At 36.4% G+C, this 20,915-nt stretch overlaps 4 protein-coding genes, 1 long non-coding RNA gene and 1 pseudogene across 5 annotated transcripts; 1 reads left to right on the top strand and 5 right to left on the bottom strand.

The window, feature by feature from the left end:
• Positions 1 to 1,603: 1,603 nt before the first annotated feature.
• On the bottom strand, positions 1,604 to 6,278 carry LOC147472945 (uncharacterized; annotated as a pseudogene).
• A 95-nt stretch (positions 6,279 to 6,373) lies between these two features.
• Positions 6,374 to 8,279, bottom strand: LOC147472944 (uncharacterized). The gene is made up of 2 exons (XM_086588028.1): positions 7,652 to 8,279; positions 6,374 to 6,979 (listed from the first exon to the last, which is right to left on the bottom strand). The coding sequence occupies exons 1-2, from the start codon at positions 8,243 to 8,245 to the stop codon at positions 6,389 to 6,391; spliced, it is 1,185 nt and encodes a 394-aa protein (XP_086444154.1). The 5' UTR covers positions 8,246 to 8,279; the 3' UTR covers positions 6,374 to 6,388.
• A 223-nt stretch (positions 8,280 to 8,502) lies between these two features.
• LOC147472943 (uncharacterized) lies at positions 8,503 to 9,143 on the bottom strand. Its single transcript, XR_015210635.1, has 2 exons — positions 9,005 to 9,143; positions 8,503 to 8,792 (listed from the first exon to the last, which is right to left on the bottom strand). It is a non-coding gene; the product is annotated as an uncharacterized LOC147472943 (long non-coding RNA).
• Positions 9,144 to 12,070: 2,927 nt separating this feature from the next.
• LOC147472942 (protein POLYCHOME-like) lies at positions 12,071 to 14,587 on the top strand. The gene is made up of 3 exons (XM_086588032.1): positions 12,071 to 12,207; positions 12,398 to 12,782; positions 13,744 to 14,587. The coding sequence occupies exons 2-3, from the start codon at positions 12,402 to 12,404 to the stop codon at positions 14,125 to 14,127; spliced, it is 765 nt and encodes a 254-aa protein (XP_086444158.1). The 5' UTR covers positions 12,071 to 12,207; positions 12,398 to 12,401; the 3' UTR covers positions 14,128 to 14,587.
• Positions 14,588 to 16,157: 1,570 nt separating this feature from the next.
• LOC147472941 (Bifunctional inhibitor/lipid-transfer protein/seed storage 2S albumin superfamily protein) lies at positions 16,158 to 16,538 on the bottom strand. The gene has a single exon (XM_086588029.1). It carries the CDS (start codon positions 16,536 to 16,538, stop codon positions 16,158 to 16,160), a length of 381 nt encoding a protein of 126 aa, XP_086444155.1.
• A 609-nt stretch (positions 16,539 to 17,147) lies between these two features.
• On the bottom strand, positions 17,148 to 20,499 carry LOC147472940 (uncharacterized). The gene is made up of 7 exons (XM_086588031.1): positions 20,144 to 20,499; positions 19,696 to 19,869; positions 19,522 to 19,614; positions 19,211 to 19,279; positions 18,131 to 18,337; positions 17,553 to 17,678; positions 17,148 to 17,461 (listed from the first exon to the last, which is right to left on the bottom strand). The coding sequence occupies exons 1-7, from the start codon at positions 20,390 to 20,392 to the stop codon at positions 17,276 to 17,278; spliced, it is 1,104 nt and encodes a 367-aa protein (XP_086444157.1). The 5' UTR covers positions 20,393 to 20,499; the 3' UTR covers positions 17,148 to 17,275.
• Between the last annotated feature and the right edge of the window lie 416 nt (positions 20,500 to 20,915).

The raw sequence follows: 20,915 nt of genomic DNA, 5'->3' as shown, positions 1-20,915 counted from the left end.
TCAGTTTGTTTCTTTTCAATATTCAAAATTCAAGCTTTGACAATGAGCCAAGCTCTGCCGGAATATTCCTGTAAATTTGTTCAAACTTAAATTAATGCCCTGAGTTCAGTACATTGGGTTAGATTGACTGGAACTTCTCCTTCGAAAGTGTTATTGGCCAGATTGAGTCTTTGAAGACGAAATAACCGATAATTTCTTGTGGGATCTCACCGTAGAGTTGATTGTGTGTTAGGTAGATGACCCTTAGGAAAGTAAGGTTTCCAATATGAGGCGATATCGATCCAACCAAACTCTGGCTGGAAAGATTCAAACTTATGACTCTTTGATGACGCTTGCCGCATATAATGCCTTGCCACTGACAGAAATGAGCAGATTGGTTCCACGAGCTTAAGCGCTTTGAATTCCATCTCTAGTAGCGATCAGAAAGTGAAGATCAGTCTCATTTCCAGAGGTGGCCATAGAAGGTTTTGTTTGGGACATCAACTGGTTAAAGAGTAGGAAGATGATGTAAAAGTTAAATACTGTAAAATGCCTGGAGGTTTGAAATCATCTTTGGGAATTGTATAAACTAAAAGGTATGTGGTGTAGTAATATATAGGAGCATTGCTTGTCAAGATCTCCATTAGTCTTGCCGTGTAGAATAATTTGGCTGCCTTGTAGAATAATTTGGTAATCAGAATCATTTTCAAACTAAGGTCCAATAGTCTTGCCGTGAAGAATAATTTGCTCCATATATTTTCTCAATAAATCATTTTACATCGCATATTTCATTTAAAACCAAAAAGTAATACTCAAAGTTTAAAATCGAAGGCCCCTTCTCTTTTGTCGTGGTCACATAGAGATGAAACTAATTACCCATGAGACGAGACCAATAAAACATGATAATACATATTCCACGAGCTTATAAATGTGTTAAAAAATGTACAATATTGCATACACATTGCAGCTTGACTAGTCCCAAGCATGGCCTCAAGTCAGTAGTTTTCCAAAACTAGATGCAGTTACGAAACCCCAGTGAATGTCACTCACCACAGGCCACAGACTAAAATTTTGACTAATATAGAGCTTTGAACGGAGTTGATTGGCTTAAAATTATTTCCTGATATGTTAGGTTGGCTACTTGGCTATACACTGTTTGAGCCTTTGAGGCTTTGGTAGAACTTAATCTTGGCTAACATCCGTATCCGTACAACATGCTTCTCAGAAGAAGCTGAGAGACCACGGAATTGTGCAAAGAGGAAGTTCTTCTTAATCTCCCAGAATCCAAAAAATTTGGATATTAAACTCGATCTTTCTATAACCTGCATGCAGATTTGAGATTTTTACTGATGCTCAAAAGCCAAATCAACCATTTAAGTAATTGCCATAGGAGCACACTTCTTCAACAAAGTGGTGAAAGCGATAACAGTCCCTCATTATGATTTCTCAAGTCTCCCTACACTCTCAGGTTCTTGATGATTCTCAGAGGGGTTCCATTTGGTGTACTGATTAGGCCAAAAGCTATGGCCAACTTTTCGCTGTGTCCATAGAGGCTGTCCTCCTTCTCGTCTTCTTCCAAATTCTGCAACACGTACTTTGTGTCTGGGACATAACCAATCTCCTTTATTTCTCAATACAAGTTGTTCATCTTAGCAGATATCTCATCTACCAATGAGTGTGAAGTGCCTCCAACAATGAAGCTGTGAACTCTACGTTTCACCTCTATCCAACTGCAACCTGGAGGCTTTGTCACCCCTCTGGCCTTCATCAATCTTCTTATCCTTGCTGCATCTCCCCATCTTCCTGCTGCTGAATAAATGTTTACTTAGAGCACATTCGAATTGTTGGTGTTTCAGAGACACCACCATGGTATATCCAAGACAGCCCAAAGTTTGCCCCGGAGAAAATTAAGGATTGTTGGTAATTTGACCTTGGGGAATTCACGTGTGTCATAGGATAACTCGTGGTTAAAAAAAATGAGGTTGAAAAATTTATAGATCCGGAGGCTAATAAACACACATTTGGGGCGGGAGTGAAATTTTTGATCAACTTCAAATCGTCAAAATTCATAGTTTGCTTGTTTTGGGCTTTTTTTTATAGATCGGAAGGCTAATACACACACATTTGGGCTTTCTTTTTTTAAAAAAATCTCGGATAAAGACTCTGACTAGTTAGCTTGTGCTAGTTGAAAATCAGTATATATCAAAAAGCTAAATGCTTTGATGAATACACATACAATGCTGCACTGGGGAATGGCTTCTTCATAGCCTTTCAGCTTTATCAAACAAGCTGCAATGTTGAGGTGGCATGGATTCTTCACAGCCAAGGCCATGTCACGGTACTTTCCCCATTAACTGGAGCATAAAGTCATCACCCATGTAGGCTATAGCCTGAAGAAATCAAGAGCCATCAGTGACCGCATCACATGTGTTCCTTAACAAATAGCAGTGACCTCAAATAAAATGAAGAAAAAGAGAGTGATTAAAGAAAATATTATGTAACCATTTCATACTGTTGCATAGCCTCCTCCAGTTTTTCATCCTTAAAAGAACATTCCCTTCCATCTCTTTCTCCGATCAGCTGCTCCAATCCTCTCCTCCACAGTCATGTCACCACAAGCTTTCCCCTAGAAAATGTATGAGACATTTCATCAATGACGCACTAATAACTGATGGTGATGAATTGAGAAAGAAGTTGATGAGTGGAAAAGAAACTAAAGACAAAGATGCTAGAGCCTTAATTCAAATTGAAGAACCAAGAAGTACATTGGTATAGAACTTCGGATAGCCTCAACTTACTTCTTTGGTTTCGTCAAAACCAATAAGTTCAACTTCATATATGAGATCTGCCATTGGTGGAACATTTGGGAAAGAAAAGCTTCCTTCCTTGCCATAGCCTAACTCCCAACCCACATGCAGCAAAGCACATTCACTAGACTTCATGCTTGCAACAGCTATTGCCAATCCTGTCATCTGATTTTTCTCTGCCACGAACAAAGAAAAACAATGGATGTACAGAACAATGTTTTAAAGGAATAGCAATAAGTTACAGCAACAGTCCATTTCCTGAAAGTTTTGTGTCTGGACATCTTCAGAACTTTAATGCAGACACGATAGTGCACTTCTCCTAATAAATCTATCGCACTTAGTTGGCTATAATGAACATACTAACCCTAATTGTGAACAACTCTACATGGCAGAATCAAATGTTTACATAGAATTTACTCTCAATGGAGTAAACAAAACACACGTAAAAGAATGCCAATAGATTTTGCGTAATTCTGCTTTATCAATGGGTTTCCTTGATGCCTGTTATAACTTTATAACAGTACTCGTTACCTTACCATCTCACTTAATATAATTCTAAGTCTGCACGTGGTAATGAAAGCCCCCATAATTTTTACAATCTATAATAGCAATTTAGTAAACATACATATAATTATGCAAGCAAAAAGTTGTTGCAATAATTTCCTTAGTCACTTTCTCATGAAGGATTATAGCTTCGGAATCAACCCATGGAGGGCCTTTATTATCATCTTGAATTACCAGTTGTTAACCAAGAATTACCAGTTGAAGTATTAACAGTTTGAGCTGACCTCACATGGTAACCAAGAATTATTAGAGTCCATTAGCTTCACAAAAAATATAAATAAAAGTACTTATTTTTAATGTTTCATAAATTTACAATCAATGTTTCATACAATTTTAATCATAAAAGTGTTTTTAACTACTAAATGAAAGGATTGATCTCATCAACAACTTTTTTTAAAAGAGAAAGAAAGAAACCAAACAATTTTTTCAGCATAGGAAAGAAATCACAAACAAACGACCGTTAAATGTAAACTTCAAGAATGGAAGGAGAAGAGGACATAAATGAAGGGAAAAATTACAGAGCAAAACACTGATTTCTTTCTCCTCTATCTATCTCTTTCACATTCAACAATTATTTAATTTATTTGTAAGAGATGTGATTTTACCTTTCAAACCGGTAAGATTTGGAGTCATTCGCTCTTCATGAATACTAGCACCAAGAAATGTTTTTCCGATAAGCGTTCAATTCTCTAATCGACATCTTTAATATCCATTCTCTCTCGACGGTGATTCCACGTAACATGCAACCCCATTCGACTATTGCAGTCATGCACTCTAGCAGTTTTGTTCTTCTCGTGGATCACGATTCTCATGTTAATAGTATCTCCTAAAGTGTCATCTCCTTCAGATAGAAGTATTGATCCACAATCTTTATAAGTTGATCTTGCAAACCGTTGCTAGCATAGTTATGGAGGTTTAAACCGTTTGTAAACATCTCATCGGTTGGTCTCCTTCCTGTGGACATTTCCAACACTAGAATTCCATAACTCAGACATTATCACCTTGTATGGATGCATCAGCACTCCATACCATATTCTGCAATATATACATCAATCACTAGTTTTAGTAAACCATTTAAATGAAAAAAATAATAAATAAAAAAAAAAAAATATATATATATATATATATATATATATATATATATATATATATATATATATATATATATATATATATATATATATATCGGGCTCGCTATGAGCATACTAAATTGACATAATGATTTCAAAAACAGATTTTCACATTGAACTAAGGGCTGATTTTTGGTAGAGATGACTTACCTACTATGGATAGTATCTCCACAAAAAATCAGCTCAATTGGATGTCTCTAGTCTCGTCAAAAAGGTATTTAAAATATATATATATCGGGCTCGCTACTATATATATATATATACTATTCCAGAATTCAAACACCTTTTGACAAGACTAGAGACATCCAATTGAGCTGATTTTTTGTGGAGATACTATCTATAGTAGGTAAGTCATCTCTACCAAAAATCAGCCCTTAGTTCAATGTGAAAATCTGTTTTTGAAATGCGTATGTCAATTTAGTATGTCGACGTAGCGAGCCCGTATATATATATATATATATATATATATATATATATATATATATATATATATTAAGAGCCATTAGCCAGAAAAAAAGAAAAAAAAAAAAAAAAAATAAATATAATAGTAATACCATAATGTTTTATATCCATTCTACTATAGAGAGATTAAAAAAAGTCCTCACAATCGGGTTAAGATATTAATAAAAGTAACCAAACTAGGTTAATTACCACCACATCCATAGTTTGTTCATCATTGATCTTTTGAATTTTAATTCAACTAACATGGACTTAAAAGTAATTAGATCAAGTTAATAGATTCTCTCACAACTTTTCATTTGCACTAAAGTCCACATCCTTTTTCCTCTTTTTAAGATATCTACATAACTATTTTTTTAGATTGACTATCTAAATAACTATGCTATAAGCTTTGGAGCTTAAAACATCCAACTATCCAAGGCCCTCCGTGAACTTGGGTGTTAATGGCGCCGAACTTAACTAGAGAAAAAAGAGACAAAAAGAATTGAGTTTCACTAAAATGTGGCTAAACAGAAAATTATAACTAATGATGCGGTATACTAGATATTAAATTCATGCATTTATGAATTGGAAAAAGGACTGAAATCAACTTATGTCGATATTGAAATTCTAACTCGATTGCATAGCCAATAGATCCCTTTACCCCTACTGAGGTACTTTGATTATCATGCAAGTTCTCTATTGATCCCGAAAGAAGCTTTGCTAAACCAAAATCACCAACATGAGCTACCATATCATCATCAAGAAGCACATTGCTTGGCTTTAGATCACGATGAATAACCAAAACGTGGCACTCGTGATGAAGATAGCAAAGCGCAGAAGCAACATCAATGGCAACATTTAGTCTTTGAAGTAGGTTCAAATTCGATTCTTCATCATGTTCGCTAATCTCTTGATGCAACCACTTATCTAAACCTCCATTTGGCATGAACTCAAAGACTAGTGCTTTAAATTCATTTCCTTCAGAATCCACACTAGAGCAAGAAGTTAGAATCTTAACAAGATTTCGATGGCGGATATTACGCAATGATTCACACTCTGCCACCTAAACTCTTTAAAGCTCCTCTCAATTGAAGTTTGAACACCTTAATGTTAAACAACGGTTTCATTGGTTAAGCATTCCCTTATACACACCGCCAAAACCCACCGAACCAACAAAATTAGCCGGAGAAAATCCACTGGGCCGCTTTTGAGAAAGATCTCCATATGAGACCTTGAGATGCCGATCACTAAATGATGGCAAAGAAGCCGTTTTAAGTTTACTTTTTCTCCTCAAGTAAAATATTAGAGAACATGAAGCCAAAAGAATGAACACAGCCACACTGATCATAATTGCCATTTTGGAAGGATCGGACCTTCTATGCTTTTTGACACCTTGCTTTTTCAGAGTTGTTAAATCGGGCATGGCGGCAATTGCAGTTCATGTATACCCCCACAGAGATCGGAATTTTAACAACTGAAAAAATTGCCTGCAATTTTAAAAATTCCGTTCACTGGTACCTCACCTTCAAATTTATTGGAGGATAGATTCAATAGCTGGAGATACAGAAAGTCCCCCCAATATTTTGGAATTCCACCAGACAAGCTGTTCCTTGATAGATCCAACACTTGGACATGCTTTAAAGAACTCAAAGATTGAGGAACTATCCCTTCAAACAAATTTCCGTCCAAATATAAATTTACCAGACTCAAACACTCAGCAAGAGTATTAGGTATTAAACCAGACAACTTATTTCCAGACACATACAATTCAACAAGATTTTTTAGTTTTCCTACTTCTAAAGGTAAGGAACCAGTTAAGGAATTCATAGAGAAGTTAAGATAAAGCAGAGTGGGAATATTAAAGATCTCTTTAGGTAGGGTACCATTTAGGTTGTTTTGTCCCAGATACAATTGTTGCAATTGGCTAAGAGCACCAAGACCTGAAGGAATATTTCCTTCCAGTCTGTTCATTCCTAAAAACAACCGACTCAATTTAGTATTGTTTTCTATAGAAGATGGGATCGGTCCAGACAATTTGTTTTTGGACAGATATAACCCCTTGTAAACTACGGAGTTTTTCCAACAGATGATGGAATACTACCGTAAAAGTTATTATACTCGAGACCTAATATATACAAATTGACCAGGTTCCCAATCCCTTCTGGGATAATTCCAGATATTTGATTGCCTCCTAGATACAATCTCCATTCGGTTGAGAGATTGGTAATAGAATTGGGAAAACACCTCCGAAATTGTTTTGGTCCAAGGTCAAAAAAATTTAGATTACTGGAGTTGGTCAAAGAAGTGATAAAACTCAAATCATGAGCTTCTCCTGTTCCTAGATGATTACGTCCAAGATTTAGCCATTCGATAGTTTGAGGGAATTGAAAATCCTTAGGAACTTGTCCTTTGAAATTGTTTTCTGCAATATCAAATAGTTGAAGTTTAGAAGCATTAGCTAAAGAAACTGGGAGTAGTCCAGAAAGTTGATTTCCACCACCATAGAAACCGACGAGATTAGGAAGAGTGATGCCCATGTCTGGTGGAAGATTACCACTAAATTGGTTAACTACAATTCCTAAGTGATTTAGGGAAGAGATGTTGAAAATTGTTAAAGGACCTCACCAGATAGTAAATTACCTCCAACAAGGAATTCTTGTAAGCTTGACAGTCTACTCCAAAGCTGGCTGGAATACTTCCAACCAATTTATTATCAACTGTGGAGAAGGCTTGAAGCAACGAAAGATTACCTAAAGAAGAGGGTAGCACTCCTGTCAGAGTGTTTCTTTGAATAACCAAGAATTCAAGCTTTGACAATGAGCCAAGCTTTGCCAGAATATTCCCTGACAATTTGTTCCTACCTAAATTAATGGCCCTGAGTTCAGTACATTGGGTTAGATTGATTGGAATTTCTCCTTCGAAAGTGTTATTGTATAGACCGAGTCTTTGAAGACGAAACAACCGACCAATTTCTTGTGGAATCTCACCGTAGAATGTATTGTTACCAAGGTTGATGAGCCTTAGGAAACTTAGGTTTCCAATATGAGGCGATAACGATCCAACCAAACTCTGGCTGGAAAGATCCAAACTTATGACTCTTTGATGACGCTTGCGGCATGTAATGCCTTGCCACTGACAGAAATGAAAAGATTGGTTCCACGAGCTTAAGCCGCCTTGAAATCCATCTCTAATAGCGATCAGAGAGTGTAGATCAGTCTCATTTCCATAGGTGGCCATACAAGGTTTTGTTTGGGACATCAACTGGTTAAAGAGTAGGAAGATGATGTAAAAGTTAAATACTGTAAATGCCAGGTTTGAAATCATCTTTGGGAATTGTATAAACTTAAAGATATGTGGTGTAGTATATATAGGAGCATTGCGAGGTGTTCCTGGTCTTGCCTGTCAAGATCTCCATTAATCTTGCCGTGTAGAATAATCTTGCCTCTTCTTTTTACCCCACAATCGTTTTTTTTGTTTCTTCCCTTACCTCTATGTACTTATTTGTTTTGATATTTAAACAAAACTTTTTGGCTCACAGAAATGCCGACTTAACATGTTAGTGGCACCCCACACCTACAGGCTACAATAGCAAGAGAATTATATATTACAATCGAATTCAATATCGTTTAACAAGAATTCAAAAGTATTCAGATCCATTTAGAACATGCTTGCGCGCTAGTACATAATTTTGTCAATAAGTATATTGCATTCTGCTCACCACCAAATACTACTATCAATACAGATCACATATTATGAAATACGATCTAGTTAGCTGATGCCACAAACGACCTCTGCCTTTCATCTTTCCATTTACGGTTTCCATCAGTAGCAACACTCCTCACAAAGCCAACAGCAACACAAGGCAAAGAGGCTGCACCAGTTTTAAAAAAACAAGTGCTTAGAATATAAAAGGAGCAACAATAGCTATATTTTTGCAAGAGGATTGTCATTTCCAATGATCTAGATAGTTGAATAGTTAATCGATCATTAAAGGAAAGTAGAAAATATATAACAAAATATTCGAAGGAAGAGAAATAGAGATCATGATAAACTTGCTAAGAGTATGAAAAGTTGACAGTGTACCATCCCTCGATGAAACCTCTATCACCCTTCTTTTTTGACAATGAAGCTTTGACACCATCGATATGTGTACCACCATCAACTGTTCTTATGCTATTAGCATATCCAAGCACTGTATCTGAATATGCATCTGAACACCTAATAAATGACAACAACAAAAGAAATAAAATTAACAATTCACATGGACACACCATTCCATAGACAATGGAGAAGCTTTGGTCAAGTACAACACTGTCCTTTCTATCTACCAGTAAAATAGGTTTGGTATGTGATAGTAAGGTAATTTTGAAAGAGTGTGTGCTACATTCTATGAGATACTTCCATCAAGTTTGAGGATGACTTATATGACTTCAATGCAATGTAATTTGGCATAAACATCTCACTGCTGAGTGCTGACATACCCAATACAGCAAGTTAGCAATTGCCCTATTGAAGTATCAGTTCGTATAGTCTATACTCTATTAGAATGTACATGTCATTCCAATAGAGTGATGAGGACTTAAAGTCTAAATCGGAACTTAGAACGATGGACTGCTCATGGGTATGGAGAACGGTTCTCAAGTATAGGAATAAGGTAATCAAGTTCATTAGTTACTTGATAGCAAATGGTCATAGTATTAGCTTATGGCACCACCCATGGTGCTCAAGTGAATGTTTCCATCTCAATGTTGAAGGTCGACAACTCATTCAATTAGTTACCAGAGGAAGCGACGACTGCATACCTCATACATAAAGGACAGTGGAATGATAAGATCACCAGACTACCAGAAGGAGAACTAAAAAGTTGTATCATGAGTGTAGAAATTCATAATCACTTAGAGGAAGATAAAATAGTCTGGAATGCCACCTCATCAGGTCAATATAACACTAAGTTAGCCTACATGGGACTGAAAACACCAGAGAGAAGGTGAAGTGGACAAGCTGATTTATGGGAAACTTTGTGTGCATAAACATTCTTTTATTGCGTGGTAGTTCTTTAGTGGCAGCTTGTCAATGCAAGATAAACTGATCAAAAAGAACATTCTAACCCATTATGAGTTTATGTTTTGCAGGAATACGAGGGAAAATTCACACCATTTGTACTTTGATTGCCCGTATACAAAGGAGGGTGGAAGGGAGTAAAGAGTATAATGGGGTTGACTAACAATGTTCTACAATCTAGCTAACCATGAATGGTATAGTATCTTCATATGACTAGGAAGAGCACCAATGAATCTGAGGTCATAAAGGCAATGGCTTGTGTTGTGATCTATGTGGTGTGGAATGAAAGGAATAGCCAAAGGTTCAAGAATAAATTTCACTCTTCTTCTCTGGTTCTAAATGATATTATGAAGAAGATGCAACTGTATATGCAACAAACCATCAAAGAAGTAGAAAACATAGGAGCAGCAAGACATATATTGGAGAGGCTTGGAATACATGCTTAATTAGTGATAAGGTGGAAAAGCAAGTGCAGTTGAAGAAACCAACTGCAAACATGACTATGCTTAACACTTACGGCATGCTACAAATACTCAGAGCTAAGTATCAAGGTTTTTAGGGATGCAGATGGAAGAGTCTTGCTCTTGTACTGTGGTGCCTCTAAGAGTAAATCCATTTTGTTCCTGGAGTTACAAGGCATTGAGGTTGGATTGAGCATTGCACTTAAAATGGGGTACAAGCATCTGATGGTTAATTCTGACTCTGAAAGTGTAGTGAACATTGTGAATGGCACTGAACACCTCCTTGGTACTTATTTGAACCCTGTTCAAGCTATAAAGGCACATTGACATCACATGACTACCTTTCTAGTGGAACATATCTACAGAGAGGGAAATAGAGCTGCTGAGTTTGTAGCAAAAAATGCAAATGGAAATGATATAGCTGTATTATGTACGTAGTATATATAGGACCTTTAGAGGAGAAACTATATGTAATTGTTCATGAGGATTATATTCAAGTGGATGTATTTACAAAAGATTTTAATGAATACATGTAGGGGTCAACCTAACCCCCTAACTTCTTCTTCTTCTTAAAAAAAAAAAACATACGCATGTAGAATTTGCCAAAGGATGCGTGATTTGACAATCCAAAAAACATTTACGAAGATGTTAGTCTTTAGTTTGTGAAATGTTTTTTTTTAAAGGAATCCATCATATTAGTCTAGTGTTCGTAGTGTATCGTGTGGTAGGGCTACTAGGCTAGAATCAAATGAAGTTCGTAGAAGAGGTAGGCCATTGATTGTCATTAAGGTAATCAGGTCACTGTCTCACTGGATGTTTCTTGACCGTGTTGATTTGGGGATGTGTTTAAAACTAAGTTACATTGACACGGACACGTGTGTCCGTATCCGACACAGATATGAAGTGTCGGACACAGTGAAATGTCAAAAATTGAAATATGTTACATACAATATGTGGTCCGGACGGACACATGAATATTGTATCCGATTAATGCATTATTTTAAAATATGACGTGTCTAAGTATAACATAGTTTAAAACATCTAGTAATTTGATTGAGGAGCATCCTACGCACGTTAAAGTCAACACGGTCAAGAACATCTAGTAACTTGATTGAGGAGCATGCTTAATTTTGAAGGAAAAATAAAATAAGTGTTATTTATGTCTAATCCCCGTAGTAGCTTGAGGTTAAATTTGTTTTGGTTCTAGCTTAGGGCTTAACTGGTTTAAGTGTAAAAAGTAAACATTGTTACTTTGTTATTTCTAGCCTTCTAGGTGCCGACATAAACAAGTCACCCACCAACTGTTGGTTTAACAACAACACCTCCAGTCGTTGATCATTTGATCACTACACATCACAAGGAAATAACGGTAGCATTTTTCCCAATCCAACGTCCCAAAAAGTTAAAAACTCAATAGTCCCTGTCCCACTAAATCACTATCGTAATATTCCAATATTTTAATATTTTGAAAATTGAAATTCACCGTTATCCCGCTCAAACTCAAATTAAATTACAATTAAAATTCAATCCAAAAACAAAACAAAAAATCTACCATTCTTGGCTAAATAAATTTCAATTTTAATTTTAATTTTCAGCTTTGACCGCCCGTTATAATTTTGAAAATTTTCACAAATTTCATTTACTTATTCTCTTTCCTCAAAACTAAAAAAACACAGAAGCTTTCTTCTTAAAGTTTCAGCAAGAAAAATTTCAGCACATGTAAAGAGCCCATTGCCTCATTTTTCTCTAAAACAAGAATCAAAGGTAAAAATATAATCTTTTTCAGAAACTAAACAAATGGGCATGTCTCATTTCTTCCATTTATTTTACTTTTAATGATAAAAATATAATCTTTTTCAGAAACTAAACAAATGGGCCTGGTCTCATTTCTTTCATTTATTTTACTTTTAATGATTTCTTGCCTGAAATCTTGATTTTGTTAATGGTGTAACAGGGAAATGCCGGAATCAAGAGAAAGATTGGTTAGAAGCCAAGATTCATTGACAGTAACACCATTACGAAGAAGACCAGTTGGGGGTGTTTGGATGGATAATGAAGCTTTACAAGAAATGAGGGGTGTCCATAATAGTGGAAGAAGAAGAAGTGACATGTTTGGAAGCCCATTAGCAGCATCAGCTTCTTCACCAACAGGAAGAGTTGGGTATCTTGGTACTCCATATGTGTACAAGAATCGTTCTTTATCACTTGGGAAAGAGAATCGAGCTCCATATTCAATGCCGAGGAGGCGTGTTTCGAGGAATAGGATTACTCAATCTAATTCTGTTTTACCTTCTTGGTATCCTCGAAGGCCTCTTCAAGATATCACTACTGTTGTTAGGGTATGCATTTTTTTCCTGCTTCAAAGGAAGTTTTGGGGCTTTGTATAAATTGGTGGAAAGTGTTTTGATTGTTGTTTATGCATTGGTTTCATGGGTCTGTTTATTTAGGATGAAAAACTTGTGGGGTAATTTTAGGCTGGTTTTTTTTAAGCATGATTGTCATTTATTAGGTATTGCTCTCTTAAGTGTATAATTTGTCTGATAATATGTTTGATTTTGATTGTATGAAATTGTGCAGAGATCTAGGCATTGGCATAATAGTGTCAGCATAATAGGCATGTGGCTAGCTGGTCTTGGATTTATGAAACTAAATGGAACATTCCAGTTTTTAGTGCCCAATTACACTCAAATTAAGTAATTCACTTGGATGTTATATGATTGCTATGAACATGTTTTGGTATGGTGCAAAGATTGTCAGTTGAGTAATTGAACTTGATACTTGTGTTGTCGTATTTCCATTTTAGTACAAGGAACTGTATATGATTCTATGTGTACCTAACTACTCTGCTGGGTTCCCATCAATAAAATTGCATATTGTTAGTTAAAATTTGATTGTAATTTGAGTTAAGTCTTATATTTATAGCATGTTGCTAATGTTACTCTTCAATGCTATAAATATATTGTCCTTCTTAAAGTGTATGTTGAGTGAAGTTGTGGTAGGGATATACTCATTGTGTCTGAAGTCAGAACTTCTATGAGCACATAACTGTTCTGTCTGTTTATTGTTAGTTAAAAGTTGATTATAACTGTGCTTGGGTTAAGTCTTTTTTAGAATGTTGCTAATGTTACTCTTTAATTCTAAAAATGTATTGTCGGTTGAAGTTGTGGTAGAGATATACTCATACCGTGTCTGAACTTCTGAATTGCAATACATATGGTTGCTTTGATGTTTGATGAACTATTTGCAGTTCTGCATTTGCTATGAATCTTGAATGTGGGATTTGTTTTTATATATGTTTAGGCCATTGAAAGGAGAAGAGCTCGCTTGAGAGAGGCTGGCCCTGACAGGCTTGCCAGTCCTTTGCAGCCGGAATTAAGTGCTCCTGCTCCTGACCTACCTATGGCAGTATTAAATCCCCTTGAGCACAGCACCTGTCTGGCCACCCCTACTCCAAGAGCTACAAGGAAGAGATATATAATTCCAGTCTATGATGAGACAAGGGCATTGCTTGACAAACAGTCTGAAGGAGAGTCTGGTTTCATAACCCCGCAGAAGAAACTGTTGAGCTCGATTGAGCAAGTCGAGAAGGTTGTGAGGGAGGAAATTAAGAGAATGAAGAGAACTCCTACTGCTAAGAGAGCAGACAGAGAAATGAAAGTTCGGACATTGATGTCTATGAGATGATTGAAACAGTTTGTTCGACTTCACAAGATAGATATTGAAGACTGAAAGGGATTAATGAGATGGAAGGACAGCAACATAGGTAATCATCCTCTGATGATTTGCATTTGGTTCAGTTGTAGGTTTGTTTGTATGCTTTTATACTTTTCTTGTTAATGTCTTCTGCTGAAGGTCTTGGTATAAGATTAGTAAGCATTCTTTGTTTCTTACTGTAATTTGCTGAGGGTCTCGATGTAAGACTAGTAGGCAGTGTTTCTTTCTTTGTGTCATTTCCTGAGGGTCTCGAGTTTAGGACTAGTCAGCATTCTTTGCTTCTTAATGTCATTTGCTGAATGTCTTTAGGACTAGTAGGCATATTTTTTGTAACCAATGTACAGAAAGTGGCATTGTTGTTGGTCTGTAACTTGAGAAGGTGTAAGCCTTGTATTACTTCAATGCAATAAGAAAGGATTGGTTTTGCCCAGCTCTATTTTTTTTTCAAGCTTGTACTGTTGATATTATAACTATTGTTACAGTATTTTATTGTTTCGAGTATTGAATCAGATTATATATGTTGTGAATTTTAGCTGTCTTTCTAAATCATCTGAATGATCTGATATTCTAATGTCAAACCCTCCTTATATCTGATAATGTTAAACGCTCTCCTTGATTGTTTTCAACTTTTCGTTCCTCTTTGTAGTCATGTTTTACTGAAAGAAAGTTTCACCTTTTAGCTGGACGTGTTGGGTACATTTTACTTTTGGGGACAGAACAGCACTGTCTTAAGACATTTTACTTACAAAAGAACGAAGTATATCAAGAACATTATGATATGAACACCACTGTCCTAAGGCATTTTACTTACAAAAGAACGAAGTATATCAAGAACATTATGATATGGTGCTTCAGACGAAACATGAACTCTAATATTAGGTTGCAAGGTCAGAACCATTAACCTAGCGTCCTATCACAAAATTGGCCTTATTGATACTCCTGCTTATAATATCTTGAACCTTGTATGTGAAAGAAGTAAGAGTTGGCGGCTGTCAGTGAACTTTTTCAGGACAGACAGGAAACCTCCATTTCTCAAACTACATATCTCAACAATTGGTTCTCTATATTCTTTAAAGAAATTGACATCATTAAAGTATTAAATTAATTCTAGACTTCTAGAGCCTCAACAGTACTCTAAAATGCGCTTTCTCACGTATTTTAGTTGTCAAATGCTCATTTTTCTTTTATACCTCACTCCATGGCATTTGGAAGTAGTCGATGGAATTTGAGATTGCTATACGTCTCACTTAACTGCTTTTAAGTTTTAACAGTCTCTTGAGCACTTGGAGCAAAATAACTGTGGCATCCAAAGTTTTCTGGAATGGCTTTTAATTAATAATTAAGTAGCTCTTCATCATCATTATTTTTTTTGATGAAAATTTTCAGTTCATTATATATTCAATAACAAAAACTACATCAAGTGGAGGATGAACCCTTACAATAAAGTCAATTACATAAAGACTCAATGAGATACCTAGCGGGAATACTGAAGAATGTATGTGGTTGCTGAATGAAGTCTGTTCACCCATATCAAGATTTCATATTTCAATGCATTGCCGGATTCCTTTGGTTAACCATTTCTTTTTTGAGCCTTTGCATTGGTTCAGCTTATTCTTACGTAAGTTTCATACTTGGAGTAAGGTGGAGAATACTAAAATCAATTAATACTAAAATCAATTAATATTTAGAATACTAAAATCAATTAATAATATTAATTCATGTGCCTCTATTACAATCGAATATCACGAGAAAACAGAAGAGATAAACCAAATAACATAGTTCGACACAAGCTAGTCGAAGATATCTGATTTATTCTCTTATTAGCAGCTTCACTAGCAATCACATTAACGACTAACTACTACACTCTGCAAGCTTTATTCATGCCAGCTTCTTCCCTGACTATTTTCTGATATCACCTGCAATGGAAAAAATAGAATAACTTCAATGTTATTGGCGAGCGAAAAAAAATGCAAGCGAAAAAAAAAAGCATAAACAATTTACTATCCCATGAACAACACATCATAACTGATTTGAAAACGAAATAAATGTTGACATTCGGAAGAAACGTTACATGGAGCGAAATTGGCCGTGCATTTTGATGGGAGTTGCATGGCCATGTTGCGATCAACGCCAGATATTGGTGGTCCATTCACAAGCACGCAGAGGCATGGCTGTCCTAGTGTCCTGACAGCATTACAGCAGGCTTCACTGGGAGGGATGGGACTGAATGGGGTAACTGCAGGCCGACATGGTATCAGCTGAACAAGGGAGGAGAAGAAAGTGGTGCCGCACCCTTGGGCCTCCCCATGTTTCACCATGCTTCCCATAATCACAAAGATAACTAACCATGCCACAAACTTAGTATTAGCACCAACCTTCATGTTTGAAGCCTTCCTACTCTCTTAACGCTGGATAATCCTACATAGCTGGATCGGTTGTATGGCTGCATATATAGACACAGTTGACAGCCCATCATTCATTGCACACTTTCATCCTACCCCCAGATTACCATCACTCATACAGTCTTTATGCTTAGACCGTCTTCGGAGCTAATATTTGCAGACGTCCAGATATGCTAAGCGTGGAATGCATATTGCATGGCATCTTAACCGTTTTTGAACTAAAATTTTGTGACTTCCAAGCTAACCTCTAGAAATACACCCGTGCTGGGGCGTGAACATGGCAAGAACCCCTGGTGTAAAGATCAGATTTGTGGTAGGATATTGTACCATTTTTTTTACTACCAACCACTTCACTTGGATGGATGATGCGACCCTACTTGGTTGTACTGGAAGACTCGAAAACCATAACAAAATTACATCAGAATCGAATTTGAATAACACCAAACTTTGTCATGTCTTTGGACCAAGCCGAGTCAGAATAAAAATTATTTCATCAAACCAAAAGATTTTTTCACATTAGGATTTGGATAAACCCGCGAATGAGATGCCCTATCCCTGTTTAATATAAAATGAACGTGAATCATTGACTTGGGGCTGAAGCAAGTGACAATTTGATAATAATATTCAAAGAATGTTTTCAGTATAGATCAATACAAACACACTTAAACAAAATGTTTTCTGATGCTTCCACCTCATGCATGGCAAAGGAAAAGCCTTTACTTCATCCTGGATTTGTTTGCCATAATGGATTCGCCTTCCGATTTCCCTTTCAAATTGATCACTGCAAGTTCTAGCTCGACAAACTCTCCTGCAGATATGGATGGGTAATTGGTCGCTACTGGGAACTCTGCAAAGTGGCCTAGGGGCTTCAGCACAGAATCGGAAGCAACATGTGCAAACAGCTGAGTACATTAGAATAAACACAAGTCAGTTGCCTATAAAGTAATATGTGTCAAGTATTATATAAAGATTGAGTAAATTGGCTTCACTCACTGTTGAAGAAACTCTCCACAAGCTGCGATTTTGCTGCTTTGCTGATTCTATTGCTTCAATCGTTCTATTAGTCACAACAACCTCGTGCATTCCAGCTAAACATTCTCCTGCTGTTAACCATTCTAGCTGCAAGAAAAAGTTGAGAGGCATTTTGTTTTAGGCTTTCGGTCGGGAACTGAAGTCGTAAACTGACCACGAAATGTCAAGAATATGTAAGCACAAAATTCTCCATTCTATTAATAACATGCTCATATCCAGAAGAGTAAAATACATTTAAGAACATAGAAGGATTTACGAAAGACTACTTGAAGGCCTTATCCAGAGTCCAGACTATGCTCTACGGCAGTAGAGAATTTCAGTAAGTAAGAAAAGGTTTCTAAAATCTCGTGTCATGTCTCCTTTTTTGTATAATGCACTAGGAATGCACGCTATTTATGCTCCATCTCATTTTGGAACTAAAGGTATAATTTATCGTTCAGCTTCTAGATCTTGACTTAAGCTAGTATACCCTATCATATTAATTTTCACTCTGTGTTATTTTTTCCCCCTTCCTCGTGATTACAAGCAGATGATGGTACCTGCTTTCCCGTCTGAATAAGGAGGCAACCCACAGGAACCTTCACTTCTACCTTCTGCCCATTACTCAGCCAGATGTTCAGACCAGGGAATCTGGTCCTGCCGTGTATTGTTAAGAAGTTCAGATCATAGTGATAACCAGCAAAGACAGTGCCAAGCTGACCATATTTTTGAAGATTGCTTCCAGTTGGAGCAAGCAGATGAGGGCCCTGGAATTTCAAATTAACTCATTCTGTAAAGGGAATTGCATAACTTACTTTCTGAAAGAAGATGGTTTATTCATTTAGGAAAATTGATAAATAAGCATGTAAATAGATAATACTACAAAAAGGAAAATCAGACATCTAGAAAAAATTGAGTTGATATGCAAACAAGGGTTCGTTCTTTTTCCCATCATATACATGCACAACATTCACAATTGTTAGAAAAATAATTAATAAACATTAGATACAGAACTTTTTTCAGAATTGTATACTCAACTTGAAATTAGTGTTGCAGATCTATCTGACACATTGAATAATAAGAGGGGAATGAGCTTTCTTCCCAGTAAAGAGAAGACACTGGCATGAGTAACAGACTGTACAACTAATCTTTCCTGAAGGAATGATGTATGCCAATGAACTTATGATCTGTTGGTAGAGGCAAATATATCATACAAATATGACGCTAACTACTTTTGTTTTCAAGAATATATTTAAACGAAAAGATCTCCCTGTCAATCAATTACACCATTAAGTTATATTCGTGAATATAACAAGCATGAGCAGTTCTTGTAACCACTTACTATGCTTCCGACAGGTCGCGTGATTTAAGAAGAAGACATTTTAAATTTCTTCTAGGTACAGTTTTGGAAAAATAAAGCGACAACCATGCCGTATTCACCTTAATTTCAGGAAAATACGTAGCAGATCAGACTGATTCTACATAACTTAACTAGCAATTTGGTTTTATTACTTTCACACCATACTTCCCAAGCATGAATAAAAAAAATTCTTATTGAAGATATGCATCTGTCCATTGGGATGTTCACATAGTCCTACTAAGGGTACAAGGAAGAACATAGTTAAAAGGTCAGCAGCTACCATCTTCATAAGTGATGTAAACGCATCCTTCTCTAGACCAAACCCGATTGCCGCCATTTCAGCAACAGCCTGCACAAAGTTCCAAAGTATTTTCAGTATGAATGATAACCTAGAAACTGAATAATCGCCTTAAAGGCAAAAGACACAACACATGAAGAATAATGTGCCATCATAAAATGGAGGCTAGGGGGCAGCCCAGTCTCCTGTTCTTTATGAGTAAAAACTGTTGCTGCAGTGCCTGTTAGATATCGTTCCCTCTATAAACCATTTTGGATTCTGAACTTTGTTGGTGAGGTTACTCCATTACATACCTCAATTGCGGAGACCATTTTGTATCCCCAAGAGTCCATCGCTTCTTTCCATTCAGGGAAACCTTCTGGTATAACAGGTTCTGAATTCAATTCCTACACATAAAAGCTGTCCACATCACCACAGTTTCATAATCTAAATCACAACAGATAAGAAAAGCCCCAAAAGAGAAGGACCTGGAAACGGGTGTTTGAAGGCCTTGAACCTATCCTCCACATGTAACGCCACTTGGGATCTGGTCCAACAGGCAGAGACGGTTGAGACTCCTCTGGCAACATTCTTAACTTTTGTTGCATTTCCTCATCCACCAGACTCCGGGGTACCTCAACCCCTTCTGGGGTAACACCAACCTGTATTTCCATTAATCTAAAACATTATAACCTGTCTCTCATAAATCGATACGTAATCAACACAATGCCAATAAAAATGTGTTCTTTTTGTCAATACTAGATATGCCCCCAGGCCCCAGTATTATGCAGCATAAATAAAGCACAAACTTTTTTTTATAATTCAATAACAGCAATGAACAAACAATCAAACCCCTAACAAATAGCATTTAATCAATAGCAAGAAATCAAGCAATGGGGCTTGAAAAAGTGGGATTGGCTAAAAGCCTAAAACAACCTGATAGTGTAAATGAGAACGTTGTTGAAGGCACTTAAATTCATCAGGCTTCTCAAAATAACTCTCCATCATATCTAGAAACCGATCATTGTCTTCAGCAGAACATCTTGGATCCTTGACAAGAAGTGCTCCTGTTTCTCTTAAAGTTTTACTCACCTCAAAGCATAGATTTTTAATCTCTTTTTTGGAAAAGTTATTTGTTTGGGATTGTGATAAGTATGGGGTCAGATCTACCACAGGTAGTTCCATTGAGTGTTGGCTTGTTAGAATTGAGGAAATGAATCAGTGGTCTGTTTTTTTTTATAATGGCGGGAGGAATAATTATTTTCTCATAATGTGATTTTAAATTATTTTAAATTATAACTTTATAAGTTACTTTGTTATTTTTCTTCTAAATAATTATAATTTTGTACTGTTAATTTTTAGTAACATGTAACAAGATATCAGTGCCACCTTGGAATCCGTTCTTTTATACAATTCAGATGATGAGTTCTTTTATACAATTCAGATGATGATTTACCTATACATGAAGAGACCTCACCAGCCTATGTGTTCACTCTGGAAGAACAAAACCTTGTTATCCACAACACCTACACCCAAACTTAAGTCTCTCCCTCTTGACCTAAAATATGTTTATCTTGATCCTGATAGCACTTATCCCATCATTATTTCATCTCAATTAACAGAAGAGCACTTAGTTAGAGTGATTCAAGATCAACGTTATGCAATTGGTTGGTCTCTTGATAATATAAAAGGAATTTATCCAAATATT

The sequence above is a fragment of the Coptis chinensis genome, unplaced genomic scaffold, assembly GCF_015680905.1.
Source record: "Coptis chinensis isolate HL-2020 unplaced genomic scaffold, ASM1568090v1 utg6276_pilon_pilon, whole genome shotgun sequence".
NCBI classification, from domain to species: Eukaryota; Viridiplantae; Streptophyta; class Magnoliopsida; order Ranunculales; family Ranunculaceae; genus Coptis; species Coptis chinensis.
Note: the sequence above shows the minus strand (reverse complement) of the source record. Positions and strands in the feature narration are given on the sequence as shown.